The 14,012-nt window shown below is 53.3% G+C and overlaps 1 protein-coding gene across 3 annotated transcripts in view; it reads right to left on the bottom strand.

Moving 5' to 3' along the window:
• Positions 1-14,012, bottom strand: part of Glp1r (glucagon like peptide 1 receptor) — a 37,582-nt gene that overhangs the window by 14,565 nt on the left and 9,005 nt on the right. For all 3 annotated transcript variants that reach the window (XR_013425191.1, XM_078020073.1, XM_078020074.1), the window contains exons 4-7: positions 7,773-7,891; positions 7,376-7,482; positions 3,562-3,715; positions 2,905-3,064 (exon numbers count right to left, since the gene is read on the bottom strand). Coding sequence is in view for 2 of the 3 variants with exons in the window: in XM_078020073.1 (XP_077876199.1) it covers positions 2,905-3,064; positions 3,562-3,715; positions 7,376-7,482; positions 7,773-7,891 (540 nt within the window). In the remaining variant the exon portion in view is untranslated. The remainder of the gene's footprint in view (positions 1-2,904; positions 3,065-3,561; positions 3,716-7,375; positions 7,483-7,772; positions 7,892-14,012) is intronic.

A 14,012-nucleotide genomic window follows, 5' to 3' on the forward strand; every position in this document is an offset into this window, starting at 1 on the left:
GGACATGTGGGCATCTGCGATGGGTAAGGCTTTGGAGGGTGAGGTGTGTGGACATGGATGGGTGTGTGGGGTGGAGGTGGGGTCCTTGCATGTGCCTGTGTGGCTTTGAGGGGTCTCCCCCAGGAGCACCTTTCCGGGGCAGAACCTCCTCAGAGCCACCACATCATCAACATCCTCAACTTGCTGATGTCCACACAACAGCAGCTACTCAGCGGCTCATGTGCCCGGGTCTACTGTGCCTGATGACGCAGGCGGCGGGAGGATGGAAAGCTCTCTTCACCGGGTCTCTTTCTCCTGGCCCATTTACATTTACACAAACCAGACCCTCAGTATCCACAATGACACAAAAATAGACCTGCGTGAGACCGGACAGGAAGTGGATGACTTCGAACAGCCCCAGAACAGAGTGTGGGCCCTACTGTGAAGAAGCTGTTCCGTAAGAACAGGACCAATGAATGAATGAGTCAACCACCAAGGAGGGGAGGGAAGCTCTCCAGGCCAGAACAGGCCCCCTCCTGAGTCAAACACACAGACAGAAACTTCCTGTGGGGCATCTCCAGCCACCTGCCGTCCCTTCCCTCTGAGACCCTGCTCCAGGATGGGGGAGCTCACTCATGTACTCAGCCAGGGAGAGCTTCATACCTCCATTACCATCTCCCAAACAAAGTCTTTTTGAAAAGCAAGAGCACAACCCTGCCACATGCAAAACTGCCCAGTCCAGGATGGCCAAGTCAGGTGGGGTGGGGGACAGAAAGGTCAAATTAAGACACAGAGAACCGGCTCTGAGAGTGATGTTCCCCTCCTCCCTCACTCGCCTTCCTTCCCCTGCCGTTTCCAGGGGTACCCAACCACTCACGGACCGTGACAGAGGTTGATTTGTCTTTTGGGGGTTTAGCCCAACTGCACTGGAGTCCTAGTTCTGATTCTGCTTGTACAGGAAGCCTAAAGTTGTTCCCGAGCATCCTAATTTGGACCGGGCCTCCTGGCATCACAACAGAGCCCTAAGGTCCCTGTGAGTCCTGCCCACCCCCCTCTGTTCCGTTGTCTTTGTCTCTCTCTGCCTCTCCCTACTCCAAGTCCTCAAGTAGAAGACATTCTTTGGTTGGGGAGGGCATCTGCCTGGTCCTGCCTTCATACTCCACAGACCCTGAGCCCCAAGCTAGGATGTGAGGTGGCAGGAAAAAGGCCCCTTCCCCCACCGCCCACCCAGAGACCTCCAAGGCACCTGTGTATCCCTGCCAGCCCCACCAACCTCCCTGCTCTGCTGCACACCACACCATCCCTTTGATTGGTCCTGCCTTCAGGTCGCTATGGTGACAGGCACTAACAGCACTGATGCTATTTCCCAGAATGAACAGACATGGTCCCCCACCCTGAGGACAGCCTTGCCTCAGCAGCCCTCAATGACCTGCCTCCTCCCCAACCCAGGGAGCTGCAGGGCTCTTCAGCTGCCTGATGGACTGCCAGGCAGGATGAAGAAGGCTGGGAGGTGAGGAAGGGCCTCCTGGGTGCAGGTGGGAGGGTCCTGGGGGAGGAGGTGGAGGGAGCAGCGGGGATCTGCACTGGGAAGTCAGGCCTACTGCCACCTGAGCAGAGGCCTGATCCTGCTGAGGGGCCTGTAGAACACTGAAGATCTGGAGCACCAGCCAAGCCCCCTTGCAGGTGTCCCAGGAGCTGGGAGCCCCGGGCTACACTGCCTGCTCTTCTTCTAAGGCCCTGTCCCGCTCTAGGTTTTGGTGTCTGTAAGACACTGGTCACCCTAAAACCTCTCCAGAGCGTCTCTTCTAGGATGGAGCTGAGGCACGCCAGAAAAAATGAATGCCACATGAGGACAGAACAGGAGGCTGAGGGCTGGGGAGGGCAGAGCCCTGAGGGCCTAGCAGCCTGAGGAAGCTTCCAGAAGACAGGGCTGGCAGCCCCTGGGAGGACGCTCCAGGACATTCCTGGACCAAGAACAGACTTGTAAAGGCTCAGAGGAGGACCAGGAGGGAGAAAGGTGGCAGGCATCTGCTGGAGCAGAGCTGGGAAGTCCTGGAGTCCTGGGCAGCACTGGCCAAAGTTTCCCAGGGGAGGTGCATGAAGGGAAATGCACAGCCAAGCATGGGAGGTGGTGAGGTGTGTCTGCCAGACACGCAGAGCCCACGGCAGATTGGGGGTCAGTGGGCAGGGCCTACTCTGGGCTCCGTCCCCGGTGGTGCCCGTGGGCTCCTCCAGGAAGGGTTGTCACAAGCTGGTGGTGCAGAGCTCCTAGCCCCCCGCGGAACTCCAACGGGCCCCTCATCACTATCCCACGAGGCGAGAGGCAGAAACACAACCAGAAATGTTCCAGCAAAAAAAAAAGACACAATGGTTCTTGGCAAACTTTTTTGGCTAGAACATTTCCGGCTGGGCTCCAGGCACATCCGTGGTCCACCCGCTTCCTGGGCTCTCCTCTCACCCTCCTCTTCATCACCATGAGACAGAAGCCCGTCCCCTCAGGCCCCATCCTCCTGACCACTCCTCCTCGAGCCAGGACTCACCACTGCCCTCAGAGCCTAGGGTTGCCCTGGCCTGGTGTGGAGGTCCTTCCCCACAGGACCTCAGAAGCAGGGGTTTGTGGACAGTGCCATGTCCTCCGTGGCTACATGGTTGTGGCAGAGGGTGGTATTTGGCCGGGGGGTTGGAGGTTTCCATTATGGGAGGACAGTTACACGTGGGGTACGGACCCGTAACCCCTTGCAGTGCCCAGTGATCCCCTCAGCGAGAGGTCCCGTGCTCAGGACTAATCGGTGGGCTCTGCCTCTTGGCCTGGCAGGGTGTTCTGGGCACCAAGTTGGGAGGGGCGTCAGGGTCTCCCACCCCCATGCGGCAGGTCCAGGTGGGGGTCCTGTGAGTTCAGTGACATGACATGGCGGTGGGCCTTACCCCAGCCTACGCTCAGGTAGACCCTGAAGATGCGCTGCTCCGAGAAGACGGAGAAGGCCAGCAGAGTGTACAGGTAGACGCCCTCCACCAGCAGCCAGTAGTAGTTGGCGGCCACGCAGTACTGCATGAGCAGGAACACCAGGCGGCAGCCCAGGGAGTCCTGGGGGCAGGGGAACGGCACGGTGAGATGGCAGCCCTGCCTCCTGCTAGGCTCTTGCTACCCTTCCCTGTCGGCCCCAGCTGCTGGCCTGCCATGGTCATGCGGGATGAGGGCGCTCACATCCTCTGGCCAGGGCTGTGCCAGGAAGGTCTGCCTTAGCTCGGGGAGCACGGTGATGTCACCCCCACGCAGGGGAGAAGCAGCCTCAGAGGGGTTGATGACACAGCTCCCAGGGGCAGACGGCTCTCTTGGGTCAGACTGAGAACCCCCGGGGACAGGGTCTTCACCCTGAGACTGGACTCTCTGGTGAGACGCCTCTCTCATTGGAATGGAAGGTCCCAAAGGGGACTGCCTCTCCCATGGGACTAGGGCTCCCTGGGGGTCAAGCCCGGGCAGCTCTTGCCTCTCCTGTCCCAGGCCTAAGTGGAGTGGGAGGAGCAGGGCTTCACCAACCATCCGCCACCACCCCCCAGGCGCCTCCGGGGCACAGGACACACCTGGTAGGAGAGGAGCCCGTCCCACTGGTGCTGCTGGGCGGCTGTGCTGTACATCCACTTGAGGGCCGCGTCCTTGATGAAGACGGACAGCGCTCGCAGGATGAAGGATGCAAACAGGTTCAGGTGGATGTAGTTCCGGGTGCAGTGCAGGTGTCTGAGGGAGAAAGCAGGCCCATCCCTGGCAAGATGGCCAGCAGTCCTGCTCTGCAAGCCCCAGCTCTCTGGCCACACCACTGGGTATGATTCCAGCTCTTCCTTCCTCTTCGAAGGCCCTTCTCCCCCATAGCCTGGAAAACCTTCTGGTCCAGCTCAAGTCCTGCCTCTCTATGAAGCCTCAGCTGTCAGGCACTGCCCCGTCCCCCGACCATATTCTGTCACCCTGCAGCCTCTACATTCAGTCACCCATGTGCCAAGAGATGTATGTGTGAGGCTCAGCCTCCCCAGTGGGGACTTGGGTTCTTTGTGGCAGGGTCCCTGTGTTAAATGCCTCTGGCCTGCTCCCTGAGGCAGAGCAGGCAGAAGGCACTGGACACAAGGTCAATATCCTTCGTGTAAAAGGTATAGCCAATGGAAACTCCGAGGGCAGTTCTTAAGGTGAAAAAGGCTATCTATCTACCCAACCAGAGAAAACATTATTCTTTTTTAAAAAATATTTTTTAAATTGTCAATGAACCTTTATTTTTTAAATTTGTTAATTTATTTAGATGTGGTGTTGAGAATTGAATCCTCCCACATGCTAGGCAAGTGCTCTATCACTGAGCCACAGCCACAGCCTAAAACATTATTTTTAACTGAGAAACTTTGAAAATATTTACGTTAAAATCAGGAACAAGATAAAGACCTGCACTATCATCACCTCTATTCAACATGTACTTCAGATCTTAGCCACCAAAATAAGGCCAGAGAAAAAAATGGGCAAGAATTGAAAATAAACAAAATGGCAATTATTTGCAGATGATGTATTATCTTCATGAGAATCCAAGTCAGCATACAGATGAGTTATTAGAAAAAGTGAGAGGGTTCAGTAAGGTTGCTGGTATATACATTTACACACACCAGCAGCAAACACTTAAGAAGTGAATTTAAAGAGTAATTCATTTATAATATTTTAATTGATTACCTAGAAATAAGTCTAACAAGAAAGTGGGCAAAATCATTATGGAGAACAGTATAAAACTTACTTCAAATCATTAGGGAAATCTTAAATTAATGAAAATCACCTGTCTATTCTATACTTAAGGTTAAAAAGAGACATTGTCCTGAAGGAGTCGGTTAGTTCTTCCCACATTAATCAATAAATTCAGTGCAGCTGTAATAAAAACACCAACTTCTTTTTTTATGGAACTTTAACAACTTTAGATGCTCGGCACAGTGTCACATGCTTATAATCCCAGTGGCTCAGGAGGCTTGAGGCAGGAGAATCACAGGTTCAAAGCCAGCCCCAGCAACTTAGCAAGACCCTAAGGAACTCAGCAAGACTGTGTCTCAAGATAAAATATTATAAAGGGTTGGGGATGTGGCTCAGTGGTTAAGTGCCCCTCGGTTCAATGCCTGCTTAATTTTTTTTTTTTTTTTTTAAGAGCAGAGGGCCAGGAATAGTCCAGAACTCCTAAAGAATCACTAAGTAGGGTCCCTGTTATAATAGAACTAGGAGTTTTAGTAAATCTTTTTTTTTTTTTTTTTTTTGTATCAGGAATTGAACACCCAGGGCACTTATCCACTGAGCCACATCCCCAGCCCTTTTTTACTTTTTATTTTATTTTGAGACAGGGTCTCTAGGGACTCACTAAGTTGTTAGGCTGGCTTTGAATTTGCTATCCTCCTGCCTTAGTCTCCCAAGCCACTGGGATTATAGGCATGGGCCATCATGACCAGCTCTAAAAAATCTTTAGGAGAAAGTCACCATGGTTTTGGGACAGGGAAGATAAACAGACCAATAGAAAAGAGTATAAATGACAGAAGCCAACTTGCAAATATATAGGCATTTCTGGTATGGTAGAGTGATACTGCAAACCAAGAGGGGAGGCATGGGTAACCAGTAAATGGTAATGAGACAATCAATTATATATACGCATGGAAAAATGGAACTAAGCCCTTGATTTTCACCATATACAAAAATAAGTTTCAGGTGGATCAGAGAACCACAGGGAAAGAGCAAAAACTCTCTTTTAGAAGGAAATATAGGTGACTATCTTTGTGATTCTAGGATGGGGTAAGATTCCTTACAGAAAAGCATAAAGTAAATTTAGTCTTTGGAAAAGAATAAATTTTTTTATCAATTGATAAAAGTTAATTTTATCAATTGACAACATTTATTGATAAGTTATATCAACAGGAAATAATAGAATAATTTCAACCCATTAAAATGTAGAACTTCTATGCATAAAGGGCACCATGGAGTGAGTAAAGAAACAGAGACTCAGAGAGGGTACATCCTGGCTTAGTATCTAGAATAATGAGTGCCTGAGATAAACAAGAAAAAGCCAAATAGACAAATAAAAATTCAGCAAAGGATATGAACAATCAAGTCATAGAATAAACCATGAAAAAAATGCCTGAGAAAATAAAATTTAAAAATTAAATGCAAATTAAAATTGTAATGAGATATTTCACATACTTCAGAGTAGCGACACTTAATTTCTAAAAATATTAAATATTGGGGAGGAAGTTAAGCAAAGGATTCTCTTTTACTACTGAGGAGAGGGAAAATTGGTAATGACCACTTTGAAGAGCAAGTTTACTACCACCTAGTAAATTTGCAAAAGCAGGTGGTCTTTGATTGGGCCGTTGAACCCCTAGATACATGCCCTAGGGAGACACAGGACGGGTCACAGGTGAGAAAGCCCGTCATAGCAAGGTTTATAAGTCAGAAATAAGCTATCTATTAAAATGATATCAGACAAATAAGCCGTGCTACAACAAAAGAATATGGAATGACTGTTAAAATTAATGATATAGAACTACCTGGTTAATGTGAATCTCACAAAAACATAATGTTGAACCAAAATAAAATGCAGAAGAATATGTATGATGTACTATTAAAAATACACAAAGCCATGCTGTATATTTTTACAGATACTTAGAAATGTGGTACAAGGATGAGGAAATGAGTGGGACCTCATAAGAGGTCCGGCCAGGGGTTTCCTCTGGTGGGGGTGGCCAGGGGCTGATCTTACAGTCACCAGGGAGTGTGACTCTACTTGAAGGCTGGATGCATTCATCACTGAAAGGCTTCATAATAAAAGAAAAGAATATTAGTCCAGTGAATGCATTTATTGAGCACTGACTGTGTGCTCAGCACTGTGCCAGGTGACTTGGGGGCAAAAAGAGGAATCCTACATCTCCTGTTCCTGCTGGGCTGGTGTCCTGAAGTCCCTGCCCTCAGAGTTGTCCCCACTCTCAGAAGTCTTCCTGTCCCTGAACCCAGCTCCCCTGATGTACCCAGAGAGAATGGGAGGAACCTGCTCCCCAGCTCCTGTCTAGGAGGAAGGTCTCGTCTGACAGAGCAGAATTTCTAATCACCTAAAATCATACGGAATTATTGATTACTGAAGACACACCCTCTCACTGGAGAGGATCCCCAGGATTTTCCACCCTGATAAGGTGAGGGGGATCACTTTTGCATACACGTGGACATAGTTACCCAGCAGAGATCCGAGTGCATACACAGTGCTGACCTGCGTTTTCAACCTGTGTTCTCCAGAGAGTTCCAGAAAGAAGGGCGTATTGTAAGGTTGCTTTGGCTTAGGGTTCCCCTCCTCTACGTGGGGCAGAGAGCATGAAGGAGCCCCCTCCCAGGGTCTCAGCCCCTTACCTGAAGCTGAGGAGGATGGCGGAGGCGATGACCAGGGCGGAGAAGGAGAGCGCATAGCCCACCGTGTAGATGATGTAAAGGGACAGGAGCTGCTCCTCCGGGGAGCCCTGTGAGCACAGGGGGACACAGTGAGGGTGATGCCGTCCACTGCCCCCTCATTCCTCACACTTCTCTCCAGGGGATAAGGACAGGGAGGGCCCCAAGGCAGACCCCACTGGGGACCCCAGAACCGAGGAAGAGAATGACCTATGGACACGGCTTCTGAGGCCCTGGGAAGTTCCCAGGCCCCAGAAGGTGCGACAGGGGGTGCATGAGAGGAGCACAGACAGGCCCCCCAGAAGCCCACCGTGGAGACCTCGCTGCTGGGTCCTGGGCTCAGAACTCCTCCCAAACTCACTTTCTCCCCTCGCTTGGACTCCTCGCACTCCGACAGGTCCCTCCACGGCTGGCTGGAGTTGTCCTTGTGCAGCCAGAGGCCCTCCGCTGTGCAGAACCGGTACACGTGGCCCTGCGGCACTGGGAGAGGAGAGGGTGGCTGAGCCTCCGCCTGGAGACAGGCGGCCTGTCCAGTGCTCGAAGGCCCTTGTCCTTCCCCATCCTGAAGGTCATCCCTGCTCCACTTGTGAGACAGTAGGAGGCTCAGACCTTACACACACACACACACACATACACACACACACACACACACACACACACCCCTTCATCACATTCCATAAACCATGATGGCTCCGGGGTGGGACAGCAGGTCACTAAGGTGGACTGGTCACCCAGTCCCACCCTCAGCTTCTCCTCTTGGCTACCAGGGGATGCAGAGGGATGAGCCCATATCTCTGAGATGAGGTCAGTCCAGTCCAGATCCATGTCCGAGCCCCAGCATTAAATCACACACAGGGGACCCTGCCACAGTCACCTTCTGTGACTTCTGATTTTCTAACTTGGCCCCATTTACCTCTCACACTCTTTGGGGACGTCAGATCCTAAGAAAACTGAAGACCCCGAGGCTCTGAGCTCCTGAGAGGAGGAGTTAGCCCCTACCTCAGGGTGCCCCAGTCTGGGGGGAGACATGCCCCTGTTCTCAGAGAATCCTAGTCTGAGGGAAGACAAGGCTCTGTCTTCGAGGAGACCATTCTAAGAAGACCTAGCTCTGTTCTCTGAGGGGAGATACAGCCCAGTCCACAGGGAGACCCCGCCTGAGGCAGATGTCCCAGTGATGCCCAGTTGAGGGTGGACACAGCTTTCCCCTTAGGAAGTCCCAGTCAATCTGATCCAGGACACAGACTCCCCTTCAAAGACCACCCGATCTAAAGGGAACACAGTCTCCACGTGCAGGTGGACTTCCCCTTCCAAGGGGTTACTACAAGTAACCCCTAGTCATACCTGGAGATGGAAACAGCCCTTGGAGACCTCCTAGTCTGAGAGAGGGGAATGACCTAGCCCCTGCCCTCAGGTAGCGCCTAGACTGGGGACGAGGCACAGTCAAGACTCTCACGAGAAAGGAATACCACCAATACAAACCAGCAGAGATGAGAGAGGCCTAGCAGAGCTAGGAGAGGATACCACCTGTGGCCATTCCCATCCCACCTGGGTACCCAGGAGCTAAGAGCATCCCCACAAACCCCACGGTCCTCCCCCACCCCACCCAGGGAGACAGGCTTATGGCCCCGGGTTGGATGTGGGGTGGGGAGAGCGCTTACTTGTGTCTAGGAGGAAACACCTCATTCCTCACCTCCCTGCAGGGGAACCTGAGTCTGGCACCGGGCCGGGGAACAGGTCAGGGACAGAGGAGTTGGCACTGTGATCGATGAGGGAAGCTGGCTGGGAACACTTTAAGATTTTAAATTCTAAAAGACTAGAAGATTTTAAAGATCAGCTTCCTGAGCTGTGTGAGGCAGGCACAGTGAGAGAGAGGGGCGGGGCGGGGAGAAGCCACCAGAGGTGCTGGGTGACAAGTGGCTGGTCAGTGCTCAGGTGGAGAGATCAGCAATAAAATGAGGTTATCGAACATGCGTGTGCCAAGGAGTGTCCCTCAGGGGCTTGGAGGGTGACCTTCTAATCCAGGGGCTCTATTTTACAGATCCTAAGGTTGTTGTCACATGGCAAGGAGATCTTTATCACAGGGCCTAGTTCCTATTCCAGACGGGCCTGTTGACTGGACCTGGTCCTTGTCTTTCCTTCCCTAATGCATCCTGGACTTGCAGCGGTACTCCTTCGGGAGGACCTGTGTTTTATTTATTTGTTTATTTTTTGGCAGTGCTGGGGATTGAACCCAGGACCTCTCACCTGCTTGGCAAGTGCTCTACCACCGAGCCACCTCCCCAGCAGAACCTGCATTTTAAAAGAGACTTCACCTGGGAGAGAAATGAGAACCCAAAATCTAATGGTAGAACTTCTGGCAGTGGAATGAGCACAGGGAACCCCTATAATGCACTGATGAACAAAATCAGGCACATGTAAACCCAGAGAAGGGGAGGCGCATGGTCTCATTTTAGTAACTTGAAGGGCTCCTCTCGGGTCCCCAAATGCCTCTTCTATCTGCTGCAGGATGCCTGAGATCGTTTCCTGGGGGTCAAGTCATCTGATAGGCAGCAAGACCAGTCTTTGGCTGTAGATACCTTGAAGAGCAGTAACGGGGACCTGAGCGGACTCCATGGGCAGTGAGCAGGTGTCAGAGCCTGGTCTGCAGCTGGGTATCCACAGAACCAGTTTCTGAACACCTGCTGCGTGCCTGACACCTGTGCAGGTAGGCATCGTCAATCCCATTTTACACATGAAGAAACAGCCTCCGAGAAGCTAGGTGACTTGCTTGAGATCAGGGGGTTAGAAGTAGCAGAGCCAGGCTTCTAGCTCTCTGCCTTCAGAGGACAGAAGTTAGCAGCCAGACTTGCTGCTAACAGTCCACCATGTCAATCATGGGCCAACTGGTCTCTTTGCCATTGCGGCCCCGGGGGAGCTTGCATTCCTCATGCCCCCTGTTCAGGGCCAGCTGGGGGGTTGGGGAAGCGGTGTGCGCACAGATGTGTACATTCTTGTCACAGAGTCAGGGAGCACCGTGTCACTGAGAAGCTCAGTCAGCCTGTGCAAGTGCATCTGTCAGTTATCCTTCATTAGCATCAAATGTGAAAAGCCAGGGCTGCTTCCTGGCCGAGCCCGGGGTCCCCAGGCGCCCGTCCTGGCTGGAGGTGGGCTGGGTTTGGACCCAGACCTGCTTATGGGCCCAGCTTTATCTGGCCTGGGAGGAGCTGGTCAATCACAGCCTGGGGCTTGGCTCCGTCTTGTCAACACAAGGAGCTGCATGCCAGGAGGCTCAGGGATATTTCATTAAGTCAGACCCAGGTCTAGAAATAAAACCCCAATTAAACACTTCCCCTCCTGGAAACTGTCGCGGCGCCTGTTATCGAGCTAACAGCCGCCCCGTCCATGAGGATGTGGGCACTCAGGGCTGTGGAGAGCAGCTCATGAATCCATTAGCTCCTGCACCCTGGCAGCAGAGGCAGCCATCAAGGGCCACTGGGTCCATTGTACAGATGGGGATGCTGAGACTCAGAGAGGCAAGGAACAGGCCCTCCCCAAACTGGCGGGAAAGGTAACCTGGAGCATCAGGGCTCAGGAGAAGGAGCCCAGGTTCCCAACTCCACGGACACAAGTTCAAATCCTGGTTCTGCCCTCAACCAGCTGTGGGCCCTTGGGGGTCTCAGTTTCCTCATCTGTAAAATGGGAAGCAAAATGACTTTCTCAGGAGATAAAACAGTGAAGTTTCTGGTGCATGGCAGACCTTTAACACTGGCTGAGCCCGTGGTCCCCAGGTGCCCATCCTGGCTGGAGGTGGGCTGGGTCTGGACACTGTAGAGACTCTGCTGCCACTCAGCCCTTTGCTGAGGCCAGGGAAGGGTCTGATGACTCTTCAGCCAGGGCACCTCTGGGGCCCAGCTCGTGCCTCAGTCTCCCCTTGGCAACCGCAGCCTGCCGTAAAAGCTCCTGGGCTCAACATTACTGGGGAAGGCACCTGCCAGAGTTTCTAAGAACTGTGAATGATAGGCTATTTTAAAAGCATTTTATGACTCTCATATAATTAGAACTAAGCTAACAAACAGGTAGAAATCAGGAGAGGGGCAGCTAATGAGGCTGGAATGATTTGTGGGTGACCGAGGCTGTTGCAGGGCCCTGGGGCAGCGACGGGCTCTCTGGAGCTCACGATCCTGTGGGCACGCGGCACTTCCCCCCAACACCGCCCTCCTCTCCCTCCTGCTCCCGCCCTCTGCACCTTCCTGAGTCCGGGTTCTCAATCAGGAAGGTCAGAATTCAAGACCTGGCTGGCTCCTCTGGGACACTGTGCAGCTCTGAGACCTGGACCCATGTCCTCAGTGCTGCCTGAATGTCCTCCCTCTGTAAGGGACCCTTTCCTTCTCCTTTCTGCACCTGCCTATTCTGCCAGGCCTGGCCCGGATGCCACCTGTCCCTGGGAGCCTTCTCCATACCATACCCCAGGCACCACCTCCCTAGCACCACTGCCTGGGCGGCTGGGCTGACCCCTTCAGCCTCGTGGTGAAGTCCCCTTTCTCTCCAGGACACGCACACACCCCTGAAGGTCTTATGGTACCCTGGGATCCTCACAAAGGGCTTCGTCATTGTTTGGAATTGGATTCTTTCTCAAATCGCCCACTCCTCTGCCTTGCTCCCTGCCCAGAGGGCTGACCCCTGGGCCAGTGTCACTAGGCTCCTGGCCCTCTGCTGAGTCTGGCCAGTGGGAGGCAGGGACAGAAGGAGGACAGCAGCCCCTCCCTGCTTGGTTCTGAAGGTCCGGCAGTGGCTTCTCCCCTCTGCAGACACAGCCCTGCTGGTGGCCTGCCCATCTCAGCCCCAGCTATCAGGAGGACCCCAGCCCCATTCCTGCCCCTTGCTGCTCAGGTCTAGGGGAGCTAAAGCTTTCCACGTTTTTAGTTCTGGGAGCTTCATATGTGCCTTACTGGCCCCTTGGCCCTGCCCAGCCTGTGTGAGGGACCCTGCATTTAAATCCACTCTTAACTCCTTGCAGGGCATGCTTTCTGCCCGGCCTCCGCCCAAGACAATGTCTTCCTTCTCCCCAACCTTGGCTCACACTGTGAAGTTTCCTCATTGCCAAGAAAGCTCCAGAACTGCCCCCTTCCCACTCCATATGCCCCAGACGGGGGTCAGGCAGCTCGGGTGCCAGCATCTGTTGGGGAAGCACCAGGCCAGAGACAGCAATTATGTTTGGGGAGCCTGGTGGGTGTCTCTGCGGGTCCCTAACTCAGGGAGAGGAGGCAGAGCTGGTGATTCCGAGTGTCAAAAAAGGGAGTAAATTAGCCTGGCGACGGGGGAGGGGGAGGAGGCTGGCAGGGGGCCTGTGCACAGGCCGTTATCTTCATGGAGAAAGCAATAAAACCGTGTTCGCTCATAAACGGGCACCACCAGGACCTATTTCCTGCTCAAATAAAATTAAAGGTGATGGATGGAGCCGCGAGCAGCAGGCAGAGCTGGGGGCGCTTAGTGCTGAGTGATGGGCCTTGTCCCGCGCCTGGCTCCCTGGGGTCTAGCGGCCCAGCCGAGGCTGGCCGAGCAGCAGTCCCAAATCTTGGAGAGACAGGGAACGTGTGTGCCATGTGGGAGTCAGGAAGGTGTGCGGGGAGGGTGAGAAAAATTGATAGCCACGGTTTTTTTCAAGGACCTTCAGTGTTCCCCACAGCAACGCCGCCAGCTCTATCCCACCTCCAGGGCGAGCAAACCCAGGCCCAGCGGCCTGGGAACCTGCTCTGCCCACACAGCTGGTCAGGCCGTCTACAGGCAGAGCTGGGGGACTGCAGGGCCCAGAGGAAGAGGGTGGGACGCCCACTGCCCTCCCTGGGGTGTGCCCAGACAGCACATGTCCCCAAAGAAAGCCTGGCGTAGCAGCTGAACACAGAGACTGTAAACCAGCCTCCAGGACTGACTCCTAGGTCTGCGGCTCCTTAGCTGTGTGGGCTTAGAAAAGCCACTGAGCATCTCTGTGACTCAGTTTCCTTATCTGGAAATGAGAGGGCGATCAGAGTTCTTGCCTCAGAGAGTTGTTGTGAGGACAGAAGAAGCTCGTGTAGGTCCAGTGTAAAGAGGCCATGGGGAAGAGGACCATGGGAATCCAGGTCCTCCCCAGGTGCCTGCCTCTTCCCAGCCCTGGCTCCTCTGTGCACCTCAGGGTGGGGGTGCAGCCTTCTTAGGAGACCTGCCTGGCCCTCCTCTGATCTCAGAGTCTCTCGGGCTGAGGTGAAGCTTACATCAGGCCCCGCCAGGCCACCTCCTCCAGGAAGTCCCCGGCACCCCACGGCTGGACTTCTCCCTCACTCTCACCTGTGACCAGTTTGTGTTTGGGCCCAGGCCTTCTGGGGCACAAGGGTAAGGGCAAGGACTAGTTCAAATCCGGGCTCTGCCATTCACTGCCTCATTTGGAACATGTGACTTCAACTTCCTGGGGCCTTGGTTTCCTCATCTAGACCAGCATAACCACAGGGTGGCCGTAAGGATTAAACAAACGTCCCTCTTTTAGCACAGGACTTGGCACACAGTAGGTATTCAATAAACACCAGCTATGATGATGATGATGATAAGAGTCTCTTCTCCTGTTATGAAGCCCATGGAGACCAACTCC

Source organism: Ictidomys tridecemlineatus, chromosome 8 (genome assembly GCF_052094955.1).
Source record: "Ictidomys tridecemlineatus isolate mIctTri1 chromosome 8, mIctTri1.hap1, whole genome shotgun sequence".
NCBI classification, from domain to species: domain Eukaryota; kingdom Metazoa; phylum Chordata; class Mammalia; order Rodentia; family Sciuridae; genus Ictidomys; species Ictidomys tridecemlineatus.